At 54.0% G+C, this 19045-nt stretch overlaps 2 protein-coding genes across 2 annotated transcripts; one reads left to right on the forward strand and one right to left on the reverse strand.

Annotated features, from left to right (window-relative positions):
• Nucleotides 1-4029: 4029 nt before the first annotated feature.
• LOC119109470 (coiled-coil-helix-coiled-coil-helix domain-containing protein 10, mitochondrial) lies at nt 4030-7717 on the reverse strand. Its single transcript, XM_037233095.1, has 4 exons — nt 7502-7717; nt 5903-6012; nt 4758-5140; nt 4030-4179 (listed from the first exon to the last, which is right to left on the reverse strand). Exons 2-4 carry the CDS (start codon nt 6007-6009, stop codon nt 4172-4174), a joined length of 498 nt encoding a protein of 165 aa, XP_037088990.1. The 5' UTR covers nt 6010-6012; nt 7502-7717; the 3' UTR covers nt 4030-4171.
• Nucleotides 7718-8412: 695 nt separating this feature from the next.
• Nucleotides 8413-18192, forward strand: LOC119110317 (GMP reductase 1). The gene is made up of 7 exons (XM_037234093.1): nt 8413-8538; nt 12640-12743; nt 13160-13279; nt 13923-14180; nt 14685-14873; nt 15725-15927; nt 17759-18192. Exons 2-7 carry the CDS (start codon nt 12657-12659, stop codon nt 17955-17957), a joined length of 1056 nt encoding a protein of 351 aa, XP_037089988.1. The 5' UTR covers nt 8413-8538; nt 12640-12656; the 3' UTR covers nt 17958-18192.
• The last annotated feature ends 853 nt before the right edge of the window (nt 18193-19045 follow it).

Consider the following 19045-nt stretch of genomic DNA (forward strand, 5'->3'; position numbering starts at 1 on the left):
CATGGCCCGTTTGCGACATGTTTTCCGAAAGCGGGTTGGCCGGTATCGGTTACATGAATAGTGGCGTGGCGTAGGCGATGGTACACAGGCCAGCCTGAAGACAAAATGCAACAGCAAAGGTTTCCAAAATGCAACAGCAAAGGTTTCCGCTTATTGGTATCCAAAATTGTGACAATGCATTTTCTTCGACGTCAGCGTCCAATTGTCCGAGCCTGTACGGCAAGACGGTGTCATGCGATCCCATTGCCAATGTCTTGAGCATGCATTTTGATGCTTCCTTTACATAAAGACCATGTTCGAAAATTTTACTTTATTTGTGATTTACAGCTGGGCACATTTTGAAGTCTGCGTCTTGGACCTTCCGCGACGCAGAGAGGACTCTTAAGCACAGCTTACAGGTGTGAGGCCAGATTGCTGATAACATCAAGACCGTGGGCGTGATTGTCGTCAGTGTTGACCGGATGCAGTACATCGCACTGCGCTACACCCCATCACTTTCAGGACCTTTCCAGCTGGTAGTATTGTGGAAGCAGATGAACCACCTTTGGCGCTGGGGACAACATGCGGGCACGCTTCACAGCTGACTCATTACCTCAACGGTTCGACTCAGCAGTTTGTTTTCGCTTCTTACAGGAAACCTTTTTTTGCGCAGTGGAAGGCTGTATAGGAGCCCATTTTGTGTGGAAATGACGAAGATGTTCTGAAGTAGCGGCGTTAGTTTGCGTGGTGTGCCAAGGTCGGGTCACGTGTTGGCCGTGGGAGCTAGTTTTACCAAATGTGGAAATCTCCCTGTCAGGCATAAGTACATAGCACTTGCTGCGCTGCTACGTCAGATCGAGGGCTCCGAAGTATATTGCGTCGTACGTGGACTTCGAAACCACGCATTCAGATGGCTTAATGGGAAAGAGGGAGTGGACTCGACGTTTGCGTGTCAAGCCTGTTTTTTTTTTCGCTGCCGAAACGCTTCGGCGTTTACGTTCTAGATGGTCGTAACTAAAAAGGCACTGAGTTGCACCGAAGTCGGCTAGGACTTCCCCCACATGTCCGGCTGTAAGAACACGAAGCTGTAGACTGACGACGTGTAACTACCAACGCCCCTTATTGATAACGTTATTAAGCCTTCTGTCAGCGCTGTACCTTGCGGGGAAGGCCGTCGTTCTTCGTTCGACACCGAGCCCTGTGGGCATCGGATGTAATGAGCCTGCTGACGCGTCCGCAAAGCGAGTAGCGAATGCCACCGCCCATACCCTTTTTACCCTTGCTGGCCAGAAACTTTTACCTAGCCATCACGGCCTGAATAAAAGGAAAATGGGAACGCTGCTGGGGTCAGACAGCCAATAAGCTTTAAGCGATTAAGCCACCGTTAAGGCCATGGAAGTAGAAATTTCGGAAAATAAAGCACGAAGAGGCAACCTGCAGAATAAGAATTGGCTATACCTACGCGACATAATAGGACTTGTGCGGCGGAGATGGGCCTGATGCCCTTGGTCCGTAATCATTAATTTCGTTCGCCACTTAATTTACAACGAACACAGTTCAGTGAAGAGGGGTTACTTCATCTCGGACGAGATGCTCCTTGTCTTACCCATTCTGACATTTTTGGTGACGGTTCTTGCTCGCTTGCCCTGGGTCACCTATGTTCCTCTCTAGCGGCAGACAGGATTGTCAGTCATTGACGCCCTTCGGCAGCGGTTTAGCGTTGTGTAAGCGCGGGCATGACGGTCGGCGCGCCGTAAAACGCTAAGCATCATCGATGCAGTGGTGCAGTAAAGTGAACCTGAAATTAGCATGTTCCGGCTATGGGCCAACGGGCGATGCCACTGGCCGGGTGCCCTCCTTCCCGGCGATAACTTGTGGGCCATATCCTTTGGCATCGCGATTGCGTCGTATTGAATAGACAGGGCAAGCGACATTAAGGAAGGCCTCAACGCTAAGTATGGTTATAAGGTCCACCAGTCGGCATGCGGACAATCACACCACGATTTATGCACCCTGGGGAAATAATTCATGGACGCTCCTGAACCATAAACGTGCTCTATGATTGTGCATATTCTGATCGCTCCGCGTGCCTCGGAATGACGAGCGTTCAGCTCAACGGCCATTGCAATTGAAAATTTCTAAAAATAAAAAAAAAACATGACGGTAGCATGCAAAATGAACTGCTATGCAAAACAACGCCATAGCAATTGCTGATGCGCCCTTACGACGCACGTGATGTGGTAGGCCATAAGCGTCGGGCGGCGATGGGACCAGCAATCGACTCATCCGTGACCTGCCCCGACCGTGCGGTGATCAGCAGGCCAAAGAAACACCCCGCCATCTAAACCCTGCAGTGATCAGCAGGCCAAAGGAACACCCCGCCATCTAAACCCTGCAGTGATCAGCAGGCCAAAGGAACACCCCGCCATCTAAACCCTGCAGTGATTAGCAGGCCAAAGGTCCACCCCGCCATCTAAACCCCGCGGTGATCAGCAGGCCTAAGAAACACCCCGCCATCTAAACCCTGCAGTGATCAGCAAGCCAAAAGTCCACCCTGCCATCTAAACCCTGCAGTGATTAGCAGGCCAAAGGAACACCCCGCCATCTAAACCCTGCAGTGATTAGCAGGCCAAAGGTCCACCCCGCCATCTAAACCCCGCGGTGATCAGCAGGCCTAAGAAACACCCCGCCATCTAAACCCTGCAGTGATCAGCAAGCCAAAAGTCCACCCTGCCATCTAAACCCTGCAGTGATTAGCAGGCCAAAGGAACACCCCGCCATCTAAACCCTGCAGTGATCAGCAGGCCAAAGGAACGCCCGCCATCTAAACCCTGCAGTGATTAGCAGGCCAAAGGAACACCCCGCCATCTAAACTCTGCAGTGATCAGCAAGCCAAAGGTCCACCCCGCCATCTAAACCCTGCAGTGATTAGCAGGCCAAAGGAACACCCCGCCATCTTAACCCTGCAGTGATCAGCAGGCCAAAGAAACGCCCCGCCATCTAAACCCTGCAGTGATTAGTAGGCCAAAGGAACACCCCGCCATCTAAACCCTGCAGTGACTAGCAGGCCAAAGGAACGCCCCGCCATCTAAACCCTGCAGTGATTAGCAGGCCAGAGGAACGCCCCGCCATCTAAACCCTGCAGTGATTAGCAGGCCAAAGGAACACCCCGCCATCTAAATTCTGCAGTGATTAGCAGGCCAAAGGAACACCCCGCCATCTAAATCTGTATTGATCAGCAGGCCAAAGGTCCAACTCGCCACCTAAACCCTGCGGTGGTCAGCAGGCCTAAGAAACACCCCGCCGTCTAAACCCCGCCGCGATCAGCAGGCCAAAGGAACAACCCATTTAAACCCTGCAGTGATCGGCAGGCCAAAGGAACACCCCTTCATCTAAACCCTGCAGGGATCAGCAGGCAACAGGTTCAATCCCGTCGTCTAAACCCTAGTGATCAGCAGACCCAAGGTCCACTCCCGCTACCTAAACCCTGCGGTGATCAGCAGGGCAAAGGTCCATTCCCGCTATCTGAACCCTGCAGTGATCAGCAGGCCATATGTGCAACCGCATCGTCTAAATCCTGCAGTGATTAGCAGGCCGAAAGTCTACCCCCTCCGTCTAAACCCTGCAGTGATCAGCGTGCCGAACGTCCGCTGCCGTCTAAATCCTGCAGCGATCAGCGTGTCAAACGTCCACACCCCCTCCCCCCCCCCCCCCGTCGCATCGGCCGTTCGGTGAAGTGGCCGAGCCATGCGGTCCAGCGTCCGTCCCAGCCACGCCGGCGGCCCGTCCGGGGCGAGCGGTGCACGCTCTTCCTCACTGGTACAGGCCAGCGTGCTCGCCGCCAGCCTCGCCTTTGGTGGACGGCGGAGCGCACCGCCGACCGCCGTATGTGCTTACCACTGCACTCCTCAAAACCGGCCGCGCCGACCCACAGATCTGGCGACTGGCCAGCGGCTCTCAAACTCCACGTCTACGCCTGATGTATATTGCATCCCCTGACACGGGACGCGCAGTGTACAGCTGCGCGCCGCGCCTGGCGTTGTCCCCAATCACGGGTTAACATCTACACGTGACTACGGCTCACAGGGCGTGCCCGTGGGAGGAGAGTGGCACCGGCCGGCTGGCAGACGGTCAAGACGACACTAAATTTAGCATCCCGGGTCACGGCTTCAACGGCGACGCTATCGATCCGTTACATCCCTGAAAGAGAAAAAATGTTATGTAACAAAGCATTACGTAACGAGAGGAAAAGTCTAGCAGATTCCAGAAGCCGAGAGGTTTCGCTGAAGCCGGAAACATTACACAATATCATGCTTTCATCACACGAACACGCTGCGGACAGCGGCCATGAGTTACACAGCTGGGGAACACTTCAAATCAATCTGGATGACAACTCGGTCTGTCCCGTGATTATCGCGTGTCAACACACGGCGTGCATATAAAACGTGCCCTCCAAAAGAGGCTAGTGATTTGAAAACAACCGGAGTCTGGATTGCACATATACGCCTTAATTTCGGCATTCAAGACAACGAAGATCATAAAATTATCTTAAGAGACCAGCTCATTGCGTGGGAAGTAAAGTTGTACTTCGTTCCGAAATACAATTAATCGTAATGTACGAAACGAACAGCGCACGCTAACAAAACGCCAACGGACTAGGTCTGTTTGAACGGGAACAAGTCAATTTGAACATCATCATCGTTAATGTCAGTCATCAGCAATCATCTTGGTTTAGCTGCCACACAAAGCCGCCGCCCGCCGCCAGTGGCCGCCCTCACTGTTGGACGCCTTGCACTGGCGCAAGGCCTCGTTGAAGCCCTCGCAGAGCGAAATGTCCGACTGGTTCTGGGCGCACTGCAGGAACTGCTTCACCTCCCAGGCGCAGGGCCCGGTCGGCTCGCTCGGCCCGCCGCCCGACATGCCCTGCGAGGGGTAGAGCGGTGCAGGAGCGGCCGGCGCCGGCGCCGGCGCCGCCTCGGCCGGCGCCGCGCCGCCACCGCCGCCGCCGCCGGTCAGCGCGTGACCGAGAACGTGGCCGACGGTGGAGCCGATGGCCACGCCGCCGGCGGTGGCCGCCATCTGGCCCATGAGGCCGGGCCCCTGCGAGGGCGCCGCCATCGGCGCCGGCGGATGGGCAGCCGGAGCGGCGGCCGGCACCGAGCTGGGAACGAGGGCGGCAGTCGTTAGGCGCGGTCGAGGCCAGAGGAGCGCACGTTCTAGGTACGCAATCGCGGTACCCAAGTTGATAAATATGGCGTCACAGGTAACCTTAATTGCCTTACAATACCTTACAACCTTTTAAAACCTTACAACAGTGTATAAGTACTGCACTCAAATGTTAGTGCTACGCAGTTGTGAGTGCCGTCATCGACGGCGACCTAGGACGGCGTTTGGCAGCGAAGAACAAGCCTGTGAGGATGGGGAAACAAGAAACCATATATGACCAGCGAAATGGAGCGAGGAAACAAAAGGGAGAACAATGACAGGGGATGACAGACAGAACAATGTGACAGCCCCATTCCGCGTGCTAGAGAACTGATGGCTGTGTTCAGTCACACTAAACGAACCAGACACAGAAGACGTACGCCAGACGTACGTGCAACCGTCAGGTAAGGATGCTTTCCGCGAACCGCGGACAGACGAGTCCAAACAGTGCCCCTCTCCAGCAGACAGCACGACAGAGAATCATCCAACGCAGGCACGTTGAGCACGACAGATAATCATCCAACGCAGGCACATTGGTCCAACAGACGTGACCCTCTGACTGCACCGCCGGCCATGTCATGCTTACACCTGCACTTGCCGGGAATCGACCAGCACCGGACTTCTTCTCAACAAGTGTCCTCCTATCTCGACACACTCGCGCGATGGCGGTGTGCGGCGATGACATGGCTGAGCGCGTCATGCGCCGGTCTGAGCTCACCTGTGGGCCGGGGCCGGAGCCGGAGCCGGAGCCGGCCGAGGAGGCGGCGCGGCGGCCCGGGGCGGTGCCCGAGGCGCCGGGGCAGCAGCACGACCACGACGAGGCATTTTCTGCAAAGGAAATACTGCAATCAGTAGTCAGTCAGCACAAGGTTTGGCAGTAGGGCTACTACTGCCATTTTTTTTTGGGGGGGGGGGGCAGGGGATATCAGGTTAGAACTAAGCAGGAACTTCATTATTTTGTGTAAAGTAAGTGATGGTAATTTGCAATTATGTCTGATCATATACCACACAGTGCCACTTCCAATGATTTGTACTTCACATTGCTGATAGCTACATGGGGTAAAGGGTAATAATATTCTTGCATATACTTGGCCTAATGCATGGGTTTCCTTTATTGGTAACCACTGCTATCAATGGTTGCAAAAGAATTGGTTTGTAAAAATTGTTGTAGTCAGTCTACCCCATTTGGGAAATTCATTCAATGCTCAAATTGACTCAACAAGCCTCTGGTCTGACTTGTTATAACAGTAGCCTAATGTGTTACCACCAGCCTAGTATTACTGATGTTAAGTACTTTTACCACATGAACCAAGTTTATAATGTGCATGTATGTACAATATATATATATATATATATATATATATATATATATATATATATATACACATATGATATGCCAGAATAAGCTCTCAATCAGAAATAAAATAAAATGCTATAGACATGAATACATCTGGATGCATAGTAACTGCAGTTAATCCCACCATAATTGAGAAAAAATTTTGAATAACTTCATACCCAATTCTGGCCTAATATGCAACCTTCTAACTTCTAACTTCATACCCAATTATAAGGTCAAAGTACAGCAAAGGTCTAAATGCATCAGGGTCAATGCCCCATAGTGTTACATAACAGACCACCAGATTAAGGCTAGCAAATCACTACAATAATGGAACACTTTGCACTTTGTACTACATGAGCTTTACTTTCTTCAAAGGCTTACACATAAAATCACCTGAATTGAAAGTAAATCCATCATCAACTTTTCACAAATAGATATAACAAGCACAATATTAGTTAACACAAAACCAAATACTGCCTAATCAATTGATGTCCAATATCAGCAACAAACTTTGACACTTGCTGACAATTGTTTTATCTTCCCAGCTGTCATCATGATATGCAGCTACATATCACACTCAGGATGACTGTGCATAAATTGACTCCAGTCTGCACCATATGCATGGTTTCACATGCACAGCATATCCCAAGAAAATGAATGCATAGTGAGGTACTCTTGCACTCTGAGATGCAAGACAACAGAGTTTAGGCCTTGGGCTGCAAACTGAGGGGATTAAGGGATTGATTTGTGCATCAACTTACCCTGACCATGCATGAACCATCACATCCATGACCCATGTCCTTTCAATGAAATCACTGCATTCATTCCACATCAAACCCCAATACTCTACCGCCAAGAATCAGAGCACACATTACGACCCTTATGGTGATATGAACACGCCGTGAGGAAGTCACAGAACTGATTTACACACTGGCACCAATGCTCATGAACGTTTTTTTTCTCGCATACCTCCCTTACCACAAAAACAGGAACTCCGAAACGTCAGGTGTATTTTCAGTCACGCACACTTCCTGAACACAATGCGGAGGCGGGGATGCAAGAATCGTTTGTGGGCTTTTACCACTGAGCTAGTATTAATTACCAACTCTATTCACGAGCGCACCTCTCAACTGCCAACCACCGCGTGTCACCCTTTGCCACCACCAATGCGACTACAACCACGAACACGCACAAAAACGGAAACGCGTCGCACTCGTCCCTCCTGCGCAGTAAGCCCCGCAGAGAAAAATTCTAGACGGAGTCGGTGCACACTAATCTACTGCTGTCTATCTGAACATCATAAAAAGACCAAATGTGGTAGATTGTACAATATTTCTGCTATTGAGTGCACCATTAGTGCTTGTATAAGGATTTTTGAATTTAAAATCCTTCAAAATATAAAACTAAGTCAAGCTCTATCTCACATATTGGCCTACCGTTTCGCACAACACCGGGAAGACAAAAAATTCAAAGGCATGCTCATGCCCGACATTCGTGAAAGAATTAATTGAGCCAAATTGATGTATCAAAATGCTTGGATTCGAAGAGTTTCATTATTTTGTATTCTATCTCGGAGATCCATTTTGCTACCGCTTGTGGTGTTCCTTTGCTGCCCCGACACACAGGTTTTCGATGCCTGTCTCCGCTCATTACCTCACACTTTGAGTAATGAAGGGGAAAATGCCTCTTATCATGTAAAATTTTGTAGCTGAGATCTATGGTTTCTTGCCATTAAGCGTATTTTTTAGCTGGATAAAACTGTAAGTCATCTCTTTAAAAGTTATCCTTAAAAGTTGTCTTTTGAAGTAAAGCTGGCAAAAATATGATTTAGCTGCAGCCACCCATAGTATTTATGCCCTATAATATGACGCCTTTGTTCCAAAAGCGGTCTTCTCATGGTCTCAAATGGCATCGTTAAGTAGCCTTGGTCTCAGTTGGCGTCGTCTCGTGAGTGATTCTGCGGTGGGACCCGCGAAACTGCGGTGGTGTTTTCCGTAGGGTCAGGGAGGTGAAAGGTATGGTGCTGGAGCGGTGGTGAAGAGGGTGGGGCCACTTAAGGCGTGAGCCCATGTTTCTGGGAATTATGATGCTTTAATGGTCAGTCTGCAAACTATGGTGAACATGCTGATGAGATGTTTGGACTGCAGAAAGTTCTCATTCAGATAGGAAGGTAGACTGCCGAGTTCGGGGCAATTTTTCAACCGCAAATACATCTTCCTGAGCAGTCCAGTTTAGCAATTTCTGTCACTATTTTTGATAAACTGCCCCAAATTGGAGATTGTTGCCCACCTCTGCCTCAACAGGATCTTGTCAAGATCTGCGATCGGCTGTGGGACTGTTGCAAAAGTAGTGTTAGCCAGAAATATTCTCGAAACTTTTTTCAAGCCAAAATAAGTGGAGAATTCAGTGCTGTTGGTCCAGGCTGAGTTAAGGGCATGTTTGCACCAGGCTTAATGTGCTGATGTAGCATAAGCTTCCTGCACATTGGACGGATTTTCTGCAGGCTGGGCAATATGCAAACTGACATGTGGCGAACCACTCAGTGACCATCATGTTTTGTGCTGTAATAGCACTGCATGGGGTCTTTTAAATACAAAAACATTTTTACCCACTCATGGGTAATGCTGTACCAGTCATGGTATACATTGCTACCTCATGTTAAAAAGAGCATTGTACATCAATCATCCTTTTAAGGCAGGACATATTGTAATTAATGGTAAAACAGGTCATCAAAACTCTTACCTGGCAACTTAAATAACTATGACAGTGAACATCTGAGCACCACAAACATGCAGCAACTGGGACCCTGGTGCCATTGCTTCACCTAACCACAACAATTCTGCTGCCCATCAAGAACCATAAAAATGTATAGGGACAAGGTAACCAGAATTCAGTGAAATATGTTCCTTGGGTATCCAAGCAGTCTTCCACACTGTTTGTAGATTGGTTGAAGTGCTGGGTAAATATGACGTCTTTGGGTGGGGAATGAAAAGCTGTGTTGTACAAGCCTCTAAACTAGATAGGTATCCCTAACAGAAGAGAACAGGGGTGATCATTGGCAGATCAGGCTGAGAAACTGTTTGCCATGCCATTGGGATGACCTGCTGAGTGTTATCCTGTTTCTGCCTCCTGCACCTTATGCATGATATGCACAATATGCATTTGTGCACTTAATGAATGCACTTACCTGCACTGGGGACACACTGATCGGACCCAGTTTGATCAAACTGTCCAAACTGGGGGCTGATCTATCTTGGCACACACCCTGCCTGAGAGTGCAGGAAGCAGTGTCATGCAATTTATGCAATATGACTGGCCTGGTTATTTGGCACAGCACTATTTCACCCTGATATGTTGAGTGTGTGATCTGAAGAATGTCATTTCCTTGAAATGCAGCATAGTGTGTAAGTGTAGCACATTGAACAGGCTATTAGGAGATCCTTGTCACATTTACCATGCTGAGAAGATGACATCCTTGCATGTTTGCATAGGCATGGATTTGAAAATAATTGAGTACAAGGATTTCAAGTAATGAAAAAGTCATCAGGTGCGGTCTTCGGAGCCAGCTGAGTACTTCCTGTTAACAAGCATTCATCTGAGTGCTTGACCAAAATCCCCTGAAGGTGATATGAAAGCTAGTACACCAAAAGACTGTTATGAACCAGGCTTTGGGTTACAGCAGCATAATATGCTCCCTTCTGACAGGGATGATGAAGAGTTCCTGGAAAGTGGATGGGTAACTGGGCTCGGCTATGGAGGATGCCGTTTGTGTCGCAAGAACCCCGCGAGTGCTCCAGCCATTATTGTGGCAGTGCAGAAGGAAAGGCAATGGCGGATCATGGGTAGCCCGGCGCTTAGGCACGGCGATCGGCGCGAGGGGAGCTTTAAACGCGTGACGGGCCGCCGGTTCGCGGATCGCTGCCCTGTCTGCGGCTGGACCAGGATTGCCTGGTGGTTGGGCCGGCCGCCTTTGGGCGCTGGCTGGCCCGTGAACATCCGTCCATTCGGCGCGGTGAACCGCCCGGAGTCGCAGCCACTTCACCCACGGGCCGCTGCGACGGCCGCGCGCTGTACGCGCTGCAGACGCGTAGCGCTGCCCGCTACTGGCAATCGCCGCGCGTGGCTGCGTCGGCCGGGCGCGTTGTCTGCGGGTTGCGGTGCCTGGAGTCCCAGACTGGTAGACCGATGTCTGGTGGTCGCAGCTGCGTGGGGCTCCGGCCACCGCGCGGTGCCCTTGAGCCTGGGCGCCACCCACACGGGCCTCATACTTGGTCCGCCGAATCTGCCACGCCATAGCGGCAGGTTGGGGGAGGGGGGGGGGCGGGTGAGGATGGAAGGGGAGAGACGTGGGCCGCGTGGAAACCCACATGCTGTTTTCAGCACATATTGCAAGCACCAACTGAAGATGCTGTCTGGTTTTAGAACAGTTTTCCGAGTTTTGGGACCATTACATGGGTGGGAAACACAACATTCTGATGCAATAATTTTCGAATGGTGCAACGCGGTTGATACTCGAACATGTGCGTTTTTTGTCACGTTTTCTAATCATTTTGTTAAACCTATGTGATAAACGCCTTCAGTTGTTTGCATCATTGTTTTAAATGCCCATCGGAAGGGAATTGGGCCTGACATCTCACGTCATCACATTAAGATACTTATTTTCGACTCTAGTGTGTTAACTCATTTCCAATGGCCAACTCTCACTTATATTGTGTGTCCGTTTGAGTATTTACGTATTAAAGACGCCATTAGGCGGGAGATGTGAGAAATATGAAACTGTGTTCCCTTAGTGATCTTTAAAACCCTGCCCGTAATATGTACTTTAACGCTGAAATAGTCAATCACTGCCTGTAAACTTGACTCCCCCGACCCCCAAATTCCCCTTCTGAAAGACTTGTGAATTGGCCGTGCTGTCCAATCCATCATCAAAACATGGCGTGTTCGGCTGCGGTCTTGTTTCTCAGGATCCGGCTTTGGGGTCGTCATTCGGGTTCTCGGTGCCAGTGTTAGGTAAGGTGCAGTTATTAGTGGAAACCAGCGAAGCAAGCGTACGACTGTGCGTGGGTCCGTTTACAGCACGCATACACAGGTGACAAGCAAAGCGGATGGCTGAGTGACGCCTAGATACTCAAAGACTCCGATGTGCGCATTGAGCCAGCCTTTTCAGTTCCCGGAATTACATGTATAATCGATGGTCCTCTGCGTACATCACCTCAGTTACCCCTATCAACAAGCCTGGGAGGCTGGTTAAACAAACCTGCCAGCCTCGTCACTTTGACACACTTGAATTATGATGTATGTTGATAAGTCATCATGCGTAAACTTGATAGAGCCGATCTTGACCTTACCTTCACGTTTCACCTTGCAGGCCGATGAACGAGCCTTCAGAGTGAGGAAGAGCTCAGGAAATTTTAGGGCGCCACTGACTGTCTCGCCTGCACGAGGCCCGCCTTTGCGTGTCAGTTTGCTGAGGTTTAAAGCATTCTTCCCTGGGTCCACGGCTTTAAATAGTCCTCCTTAGGTGCGCGGCTTTGCCGGTTGGACAGTGGTCTGCAATAACATGCTGCATGCTATGCGCCCAGTTTGTGGGACGGTGTGCTACTGACAGCAGGATGACAGCAAGCTGGCTGTTTTGATGGTTATTTCATACCGGTGCATGTCTGCTGAACACCATCTAATTTCGAATTTTCCGGGTTCCAAGGCATTTCGGTTTGTTGCTTGCCATCCACCACCATAAACCCAATGAAAAATCTGTGGTAACTGGGTTCCCGAGTCCCTGCCCTTCCCCCTCCCGCCCCCCCCCCCCCCCCCCCCCAGCGTTATGGCGCAGCAGTTCCAGCGCCTGTGCTGGAGTCATTTGCCATTAGACGTCCCTCGCCTCTGTATTCCGAGCTGTTCATACTGAATACCCCAAAGCAGGTATGTCATTACGGTAACGACTGCCGAACGCCGTGTCGCGTGGTGTTATATACGGCTTATACGGCATTACCATACACACGGCACCTGAATAGGGATGTGGTGTGTGGGCACCTGAGCCAGGGGTGCCGGGTGGTGTGTGTGTGTGTGGTGATGCCGTATGTTGCGATCCCGCACTATACGTCTGCTGTATTTCACAGACCCGTAGCGCTTCACTATGCCGCGCATCGATACAGACGTGAAGCTGGACTTCAAAGATGTTCTGCTGCGACCCAAACGGAGCACGCTGAAGAGTAGGGCAGATGTGAGTCAGATGGATAGATATGAGTCAGATGGGTAGATATGAGTCAGATGGGTAGATATGAGTCAGGTGGAAGATATGGGTCAGGTAAGCGGATGTGATTCAGATGGGCAGACGTGATTCAGACGGGCAGATGTGAGCCAGATTAGCAGATTCAGTCAGGTGGGCAGATGTGAATCAGCTGGCAGATACCAGTCAGCTGGGCGGATGTGAGTGGGTAGCAGATGTGAGTGAGATGGGCAGATGTGGGTAATCTTAAGTTCAGATTGCCTTCCATCATTGATGCATGAGACGCATGTGTACTTCCGTTAAGTCTGCGTAGAAGGTGATGTATATTGGACAGATTCCAAGTATCGGTATGTCCTCTGCCAGCAATATTTTGGCTTCTTAAATACTAATCGGAATGGCTCGGTCGCCAGGTATGCGTGGAAAGGACGATCACGTTTCGCAACTCCAAGTACACCTGGACCGGGGTGCCCATCATAGCCTCCAACATGGACACGGTCGGAACGTTCGAAATGGCCGTGGCGCTGGCCAAGGTATGTGGAAGCGGTGTCTGCTGCGCGGCGCCCATCGACGGCGCGCTGACCCTACACGAGCGGGGAACTGCACACCACCCCGGGCGCGGTGGCGTTAATGGCGGTGGCACCATGTGGGCCAGGCGCTAACACCGTGACCTGACGTCGTTGATCTGAGGGTCGTTAGTTAGGTCATCGTCGGTGGAATATACGCATGCATGTGTAATTCACAGCATGAGCTGTGCCCACCATTTGTTTGCGTGAAATACAGCAAAACGTCAAGGGTGACCTGGCTTTAGTTCATCGATCGTCATTGGCACAAAGGTTTTGAAACAGCGAATATATCGTGTATGATGATCTTACCGCGTGACTTGCACGCTTTGAACGCGCCAGTGCCACTGCCCGCATGCCACCTGATGCGGATGCGAACTCAGACCGTTGTTGCCCGCGACCGATATGCAACAAAAATACACATTTTGCAGTAGTGAGGATATGATTTGTGCTGATGCTATCACGTACTCGTCATCCCGCTGCCTGACACCCTCAATTCACGGACCTCAGCGGGTGCACACCGCTACCCAATACCCTCCGGTGTCGACGCGACCGCAACGCCGCACACCGCCGCCTCATGCGAAGCCGAACCGCGCCGTGCCTGCGCCGCCAGCACAAGATTTTCACCACCATCCACAAGCACTACCCGGTGGAGGCGTGGAAGCAGTTCGCCGCCGCGCAGCCGGAGACCCTGTACTTCGTGGCGGTGAGCGCCGGCACGAGCGCGGCCGACTTCGACCGGCTGGCCGAGATCGTGCAGGCCGTGCCAGAGCTGCGCTTCATCTGTCTGGACGTGGCCAACGGCTACTCGGAGCTCTTCGTCGAGTGCGTGCGCAAGGTGCGCGCCACCTTCCCGCATCACACGATCATGGTGAGGGACGCCGCGGCGGCCGGCCGGCCGGGCGCGCGACCGCAGCGGGTGGCCGGTGGGCCTCGCGGGCGACGGCGGGGCGCGGGGGTGTTGAGGCCTCCGTGGGCAGTGAGCTGGTGACGTGCAGAGGCCAGACCGGACCGCTGTGTTTACGCTGGTGGCGGTTTGCGCGTTTTAAGGATAAGCGGAGGGGGAGGCGTGCAGTATATGTATATGCTCTGTAGCATGACGTGACGGTGGCCGGTGATTTGACGGTCTCATCCCGATGGTGTCTCCAGGCCGGTGGCAAGTCACGCTTTAAATCATGCAGCTAACTTCTCTAGCTCTCGAGGCTGGCAACAAGACGCCAGGCGCTACTGGTGGGAGAGGTCATGAATGGTGATAGTGCATTATAGGTTTTCCGTAGGTCTAGGCAGCTGACGCGTTGGCGGATATCACAAGTGTCTTGCAGTTCGCTAGCGAGGTTGGATGTGAGACTGTCGACTGACCTCCGTCGCACCGCAGGCCGGTAACGTGGTGACGGGCGAGATGGTGGAGGAGCTGCTGCTGTCGGGCGCTGACCTCATCAAGGTCGGCATTGGGCCCGGCTCCGTCTGCACCACGCGCAAGAAGACGGGCGTCGGCTACCCGCAGGTGTCGGCCGTGCTCGAGTGCGGCGACGCCGCCAAGGGGCTCGGCGGCCACATCATCTCGGTAAGTCGGCCGGGCCGTACGCCCTTGCCTGGGGTGTGACGTCCGCCGGTCTGGCGGGGTGTGTGACGTCAGCCGGTCTGTGGGTGTGTGACGTCCGCCGGTCTGGCGGGGGGGGGGACGTCCGCCGGTCTGGCGGGGGGGGAGGGGGTGTGACGTCCGCCGGTCTGGCCGGGGTGTGACGTCCGCCGCTCTGGCGGTGTGTGTGACGCCCGTGAGTCTGGCAGTGTGTATGACGTGTGCCGGTCTGGCCTGGGGTGTGACGCCCGTGAGTCTGGCAGGGTGTGTTGTCCGCCGCTCTGTCTGGGGCGCGCTGAACATCGGTGTGCCAGGTCACATGCTGTGTGCGTTGTGAGTGAGCCGGGCCGGGCTTCGAGCGACGACCGTGTTGTCGTCTACAGTCTCGGTTTTAGCCGGTCTTTGGTGCCACCATATGAACTCGTTCAGATGTATCAAGCCGCATCGCATCCGGTTCATGTGTCATTTATGACAGGAATTTTCTAACGCGTTTAGATGTGTGTTTGAGACGGCAGAAGTCGACGTAATTTGATGCTCCGTATGTCTCTCGTTTGTCTGTTGGCGCCATGGTGTGTCAGGCAGCCATTTCGTCCACCTTCACGTTTTGCTTCCTTTTTATGATGTATTTCAGACCTGAATGACCAAGTAGCTTAGTGTTCGACGTCAGCAACAACATTTTGTCGTCAGCTTTGCTTTAAGGACGGCCGTTGCGCGTCGCTTCACCGCGCGCCAAGCGTGACCACAGACGATCGGGGAGCCCGACCAGCGGTGTCGGGGACCGTGCCGCGTAGCCGTGTGCCCCTGACCGCGCCCAACCCGCCCGGCCGCCACCCCAGGATGGCGGCTGCACCTGCCCCGGCGACGTGGCCAAGGCGTTCGGGGCCGGCGCCGACTTCGTCATGCTGGGCGGCATGCTGGCCGGCCATGACCAGTCGGGCGGCGAGGTGATCGAGCGCGACGGCCGCAAGTACAAGCTCTTCTACGGCATGTCGTCCGCCACGGCCATGCAGAAGCACGCGGGCGGCGTGGCTGAGTACCGGTGAGCGTTTGTGGGCCGCGGGACGTCCGAGGCTGCCAGAGCCGGCCCGCTCGGCCAGCGACGCCGGGTCGGCGCGGCTGACCACGCGGGGCTGAACGAGCCGCGCTGGTGCGGCTAGGTTGTGTGAGTTGGGAGGGAGAGCGCTGACGGCTTCAGTGTCAGGTATGGACGGCCAGATAGACCAGGCTGGCTGTGTCGGGCTGAATGGGCTTGCGGGTAAACCATTTTGCTAGTATTTGCAGAGGTCGTTCTCATTGACCAATGCCAACTGGTGCGCAAATATTGGAAGCAGAGCGAACAGTGTTTCCGGACGCCGCAGAAACAGCTTATTGTTGACTGTGCATTTGTATTTATGAAGCCAGTTTCCAACGGCCTGCTCGCATTTGCAAAGTGAAGTTTCCGGCAACGGAGAACCGCATTGATTCGACCGGTAGTATATTTTCAAACAGTGTCCTTGTGGTGGCTGGCGCTACTCGTTCCAAACATCCATTAATGTAACGGTCTCGTGCTATGCGCGCTCGGGACTCCTTTGAACGTTTATGCGAGGTTCGGACCGTTAGGCTGTCACGTTTGTTATTCGTCGCAGATTGGCCATGCGGGGCTGCCATTCAGGCGCGACCGCGCTCACTCTGAACCCTTACCCGCCACAAGCTGTGTCCCTCCCGAGTCTGCATGACTGATTGCGCCTGGGCAGCTCGTTAGAGTCTGGCGCTGTGGTCGTGCTATGTTCCGCGGTCACGTGCCAGATATAGGACTGGTAACCATGAGGGCAATCAATCTTGCTGGCTGGCCTGACTCGGTGAGCTGTGACCGGAGACCCGCGCAGTGACCGGAACCCCGCGGAATGACCGGAGACCCGCGGAATGACCGGATACCCGCGGAATGACCGGAGACCCGCGCAGTGACCGGAACCCCGCGGAATGACCGGAGACCCGCGCAGTGACCGGAGACCCGCGGAATGACCGGAGCCCCGCGCAGTGACCGGAGACCCACGCAGTGACCGGAGGCCCGCGGAATGACCGGAGACCCGCGCAGTGACCGGAGACCCGCGTAGTGACCGGAACCCCGCGGAATGACCGGAGCCCCGCGCAGTGACCGGAGACCCGCGCAGTGACCGGAGACCCGCGCAGTGACCGGAGCCCCGCGCATTGACCGAAGCCCGCGCAGTGACCGGAGACCCGCTCAGTGACCGGGGCCCCGCGCAGTGACCGGAGCCCTGCGCAGTGACCGGAGACCCGTGCAGTGACCGGGACCCCGCGGAATGACCGGAGCCCCGCACAATGACCGAAACCACCCACAATGAATGGAACTCCGCGCTACGTCGGAACCCCGTGTAGTGGCTGGAGCCCCGCGCAGTGACCGGAACCCTGCGCAATGACCGAAACCACCCACAATGAATGAAACTCCGCGCTACGTTGGAACCCCGTGTAGTGACTGGAGCTCCGCGCAGTGACCGGAGCTCGGCGCAGTGACCGGCCTGAGCTGTGGCGAAGGGGCGAAATCGCCGCCTGGTTGGATATCTTGTTCAAGAGCAATTGGTTTGATGAACGTGCAGCCGTGACTGGTCAAACAAAGTTGCCTGGCATGGATTCACCTCACTGATTTTCCTCATGCTTATTCCACCCGTGCTGTTTGCATGAAAAATTCGCTTCAATCGAGTCGGGTAACGGTCCCTCAAGCTGACCGGCTGAGGTGTGTGGGCAGAGCCCTCTGTCGCAGACAACTCGCTCGGCCCTCACGAGCCCCCAGCCGGCGTCGCCGTACGGACTGCCGTTGGCACCCCGGCTGCGGGGCGGCGACGCGCCGGCGCTGACCCCGCCCCTTCCGGCAGCGCCTCCGAGGGCAAAACCGTGCAGATCCCGTACCGCGGGGACGTGACGGCCACGGTGTTGGATGTGCTGGGTGGTGTGCGCTCCGCCTGCACCTACATCGGCGCCGGCAAGCTGAAGGAGCTGCCCAAGCGGACGACGTTCATTCGTGTCACCCAGCAGCTGAACGAGATATTTACCGGCAATGAGCGCAACGACTAGCATCGCGGCGGTGCGCCCAGACCCTGGTCTGGGGTCGGGCTTGGGGTCGGGCTCAGGCTCGGGCTCGGGCTCGGGCTAGGGCTAGGACTCGGGCTAGGGCTCGGGCTCGGGCTCGGGCTCGGGCTCGGGCTCGGGCTCGGGCTCGGGCTCGGGTTGGAGGCTTGGGCTCTGGTTGGAGGCCCGGGCTCCGGCGTGGTTCTCGGTCAAACTGCGCTGAGGCAGGTCTGGTCTGGTCTGGGCTGGGCTGGGCTGGGCTGGCTGGGCTGGGCTGGGCTGGGCTGGGCTGGGCTGGGCTGGGCTGGGCTGGGCTGGGCTGGCTGGGCTGGGTGCTGGGCTGGCCTGGCCTGGTCTGGTCTGGTCTGGCCTGGCCTGGTCTGGTCTGGCCTGGGCCTGGTCTGGCCTGGGCTGGGCTGGGCTGGGCTGGGCTGGGCTGGGCTGGTCTAGTCTGGGCTGGGCTGGGCTGGGCTTGGTTCAAGGTTGGGCCGCGTCTGGGCTCAGAGTCGGATCGGGGTGGTGCTCCGTGTCGGCTGTGTGTACGTGTTACTCCCGTGATTGCTGTGCGCTTACCTCTGCCTTGACTAGTCGCATGCTGTTTCGCTGACTACTAAGTAAGTGGGCTGACCAAAACCAGTGGCTCGTCGCGTTGGAGCTAGTTGCTGATTTTCTGGCGTTGTAAGGCTTGCAATTGGTTCCTACAATACCTAGAAATAGCGAGGCACAAGGTCCGGGACTTTTGTACGTTGCTGAGCTGTACATGACTCTGCTGGTTTGTTGTGCATCTCTAGTATTCGTTATTGTGTCTCAGCTGGGGCTCGTAGGTACATTCGTCGCCGCCGCCGTGGCCTGCGCACAAGGGACAGTATTAGGCCACTATCCCCAGTCAGCCGATATGTCTTATGTTTTGCTATGCCCGTTTGTGAAGGCCCCATACCCGCTGCTGTGCTGTTTGCTCATATCACTCTTGAGAGCCGCCATTTGATCGTGAGTTACCCGTCTACTATGACGTACGGTGTGCAATATATTCAGGTGGTTTGGTCGTTACAAACCAATCTGATCAGCGGGGCAAGGAAGAGAATGGATTTGTCACG

Source organism: Pollicipes pollicipes, unplaced genomic scaffold, assembly GCF_011947565.3.
Source record: "Pollicipes pollicipes isolate AB1234 unplaced genomic scaffold, Ppol_2.1 Scaffold_7231;HRSCAF=8579_pilon_pilon_pilon, whole genome shotgun sequence".
NCBI lineage: Eukaryota > Metazoa > Arthropoda > Thecostraca > Pollicipedomorpha > Pollicipedidae > Pollicipes > Pollicipes pollicipes.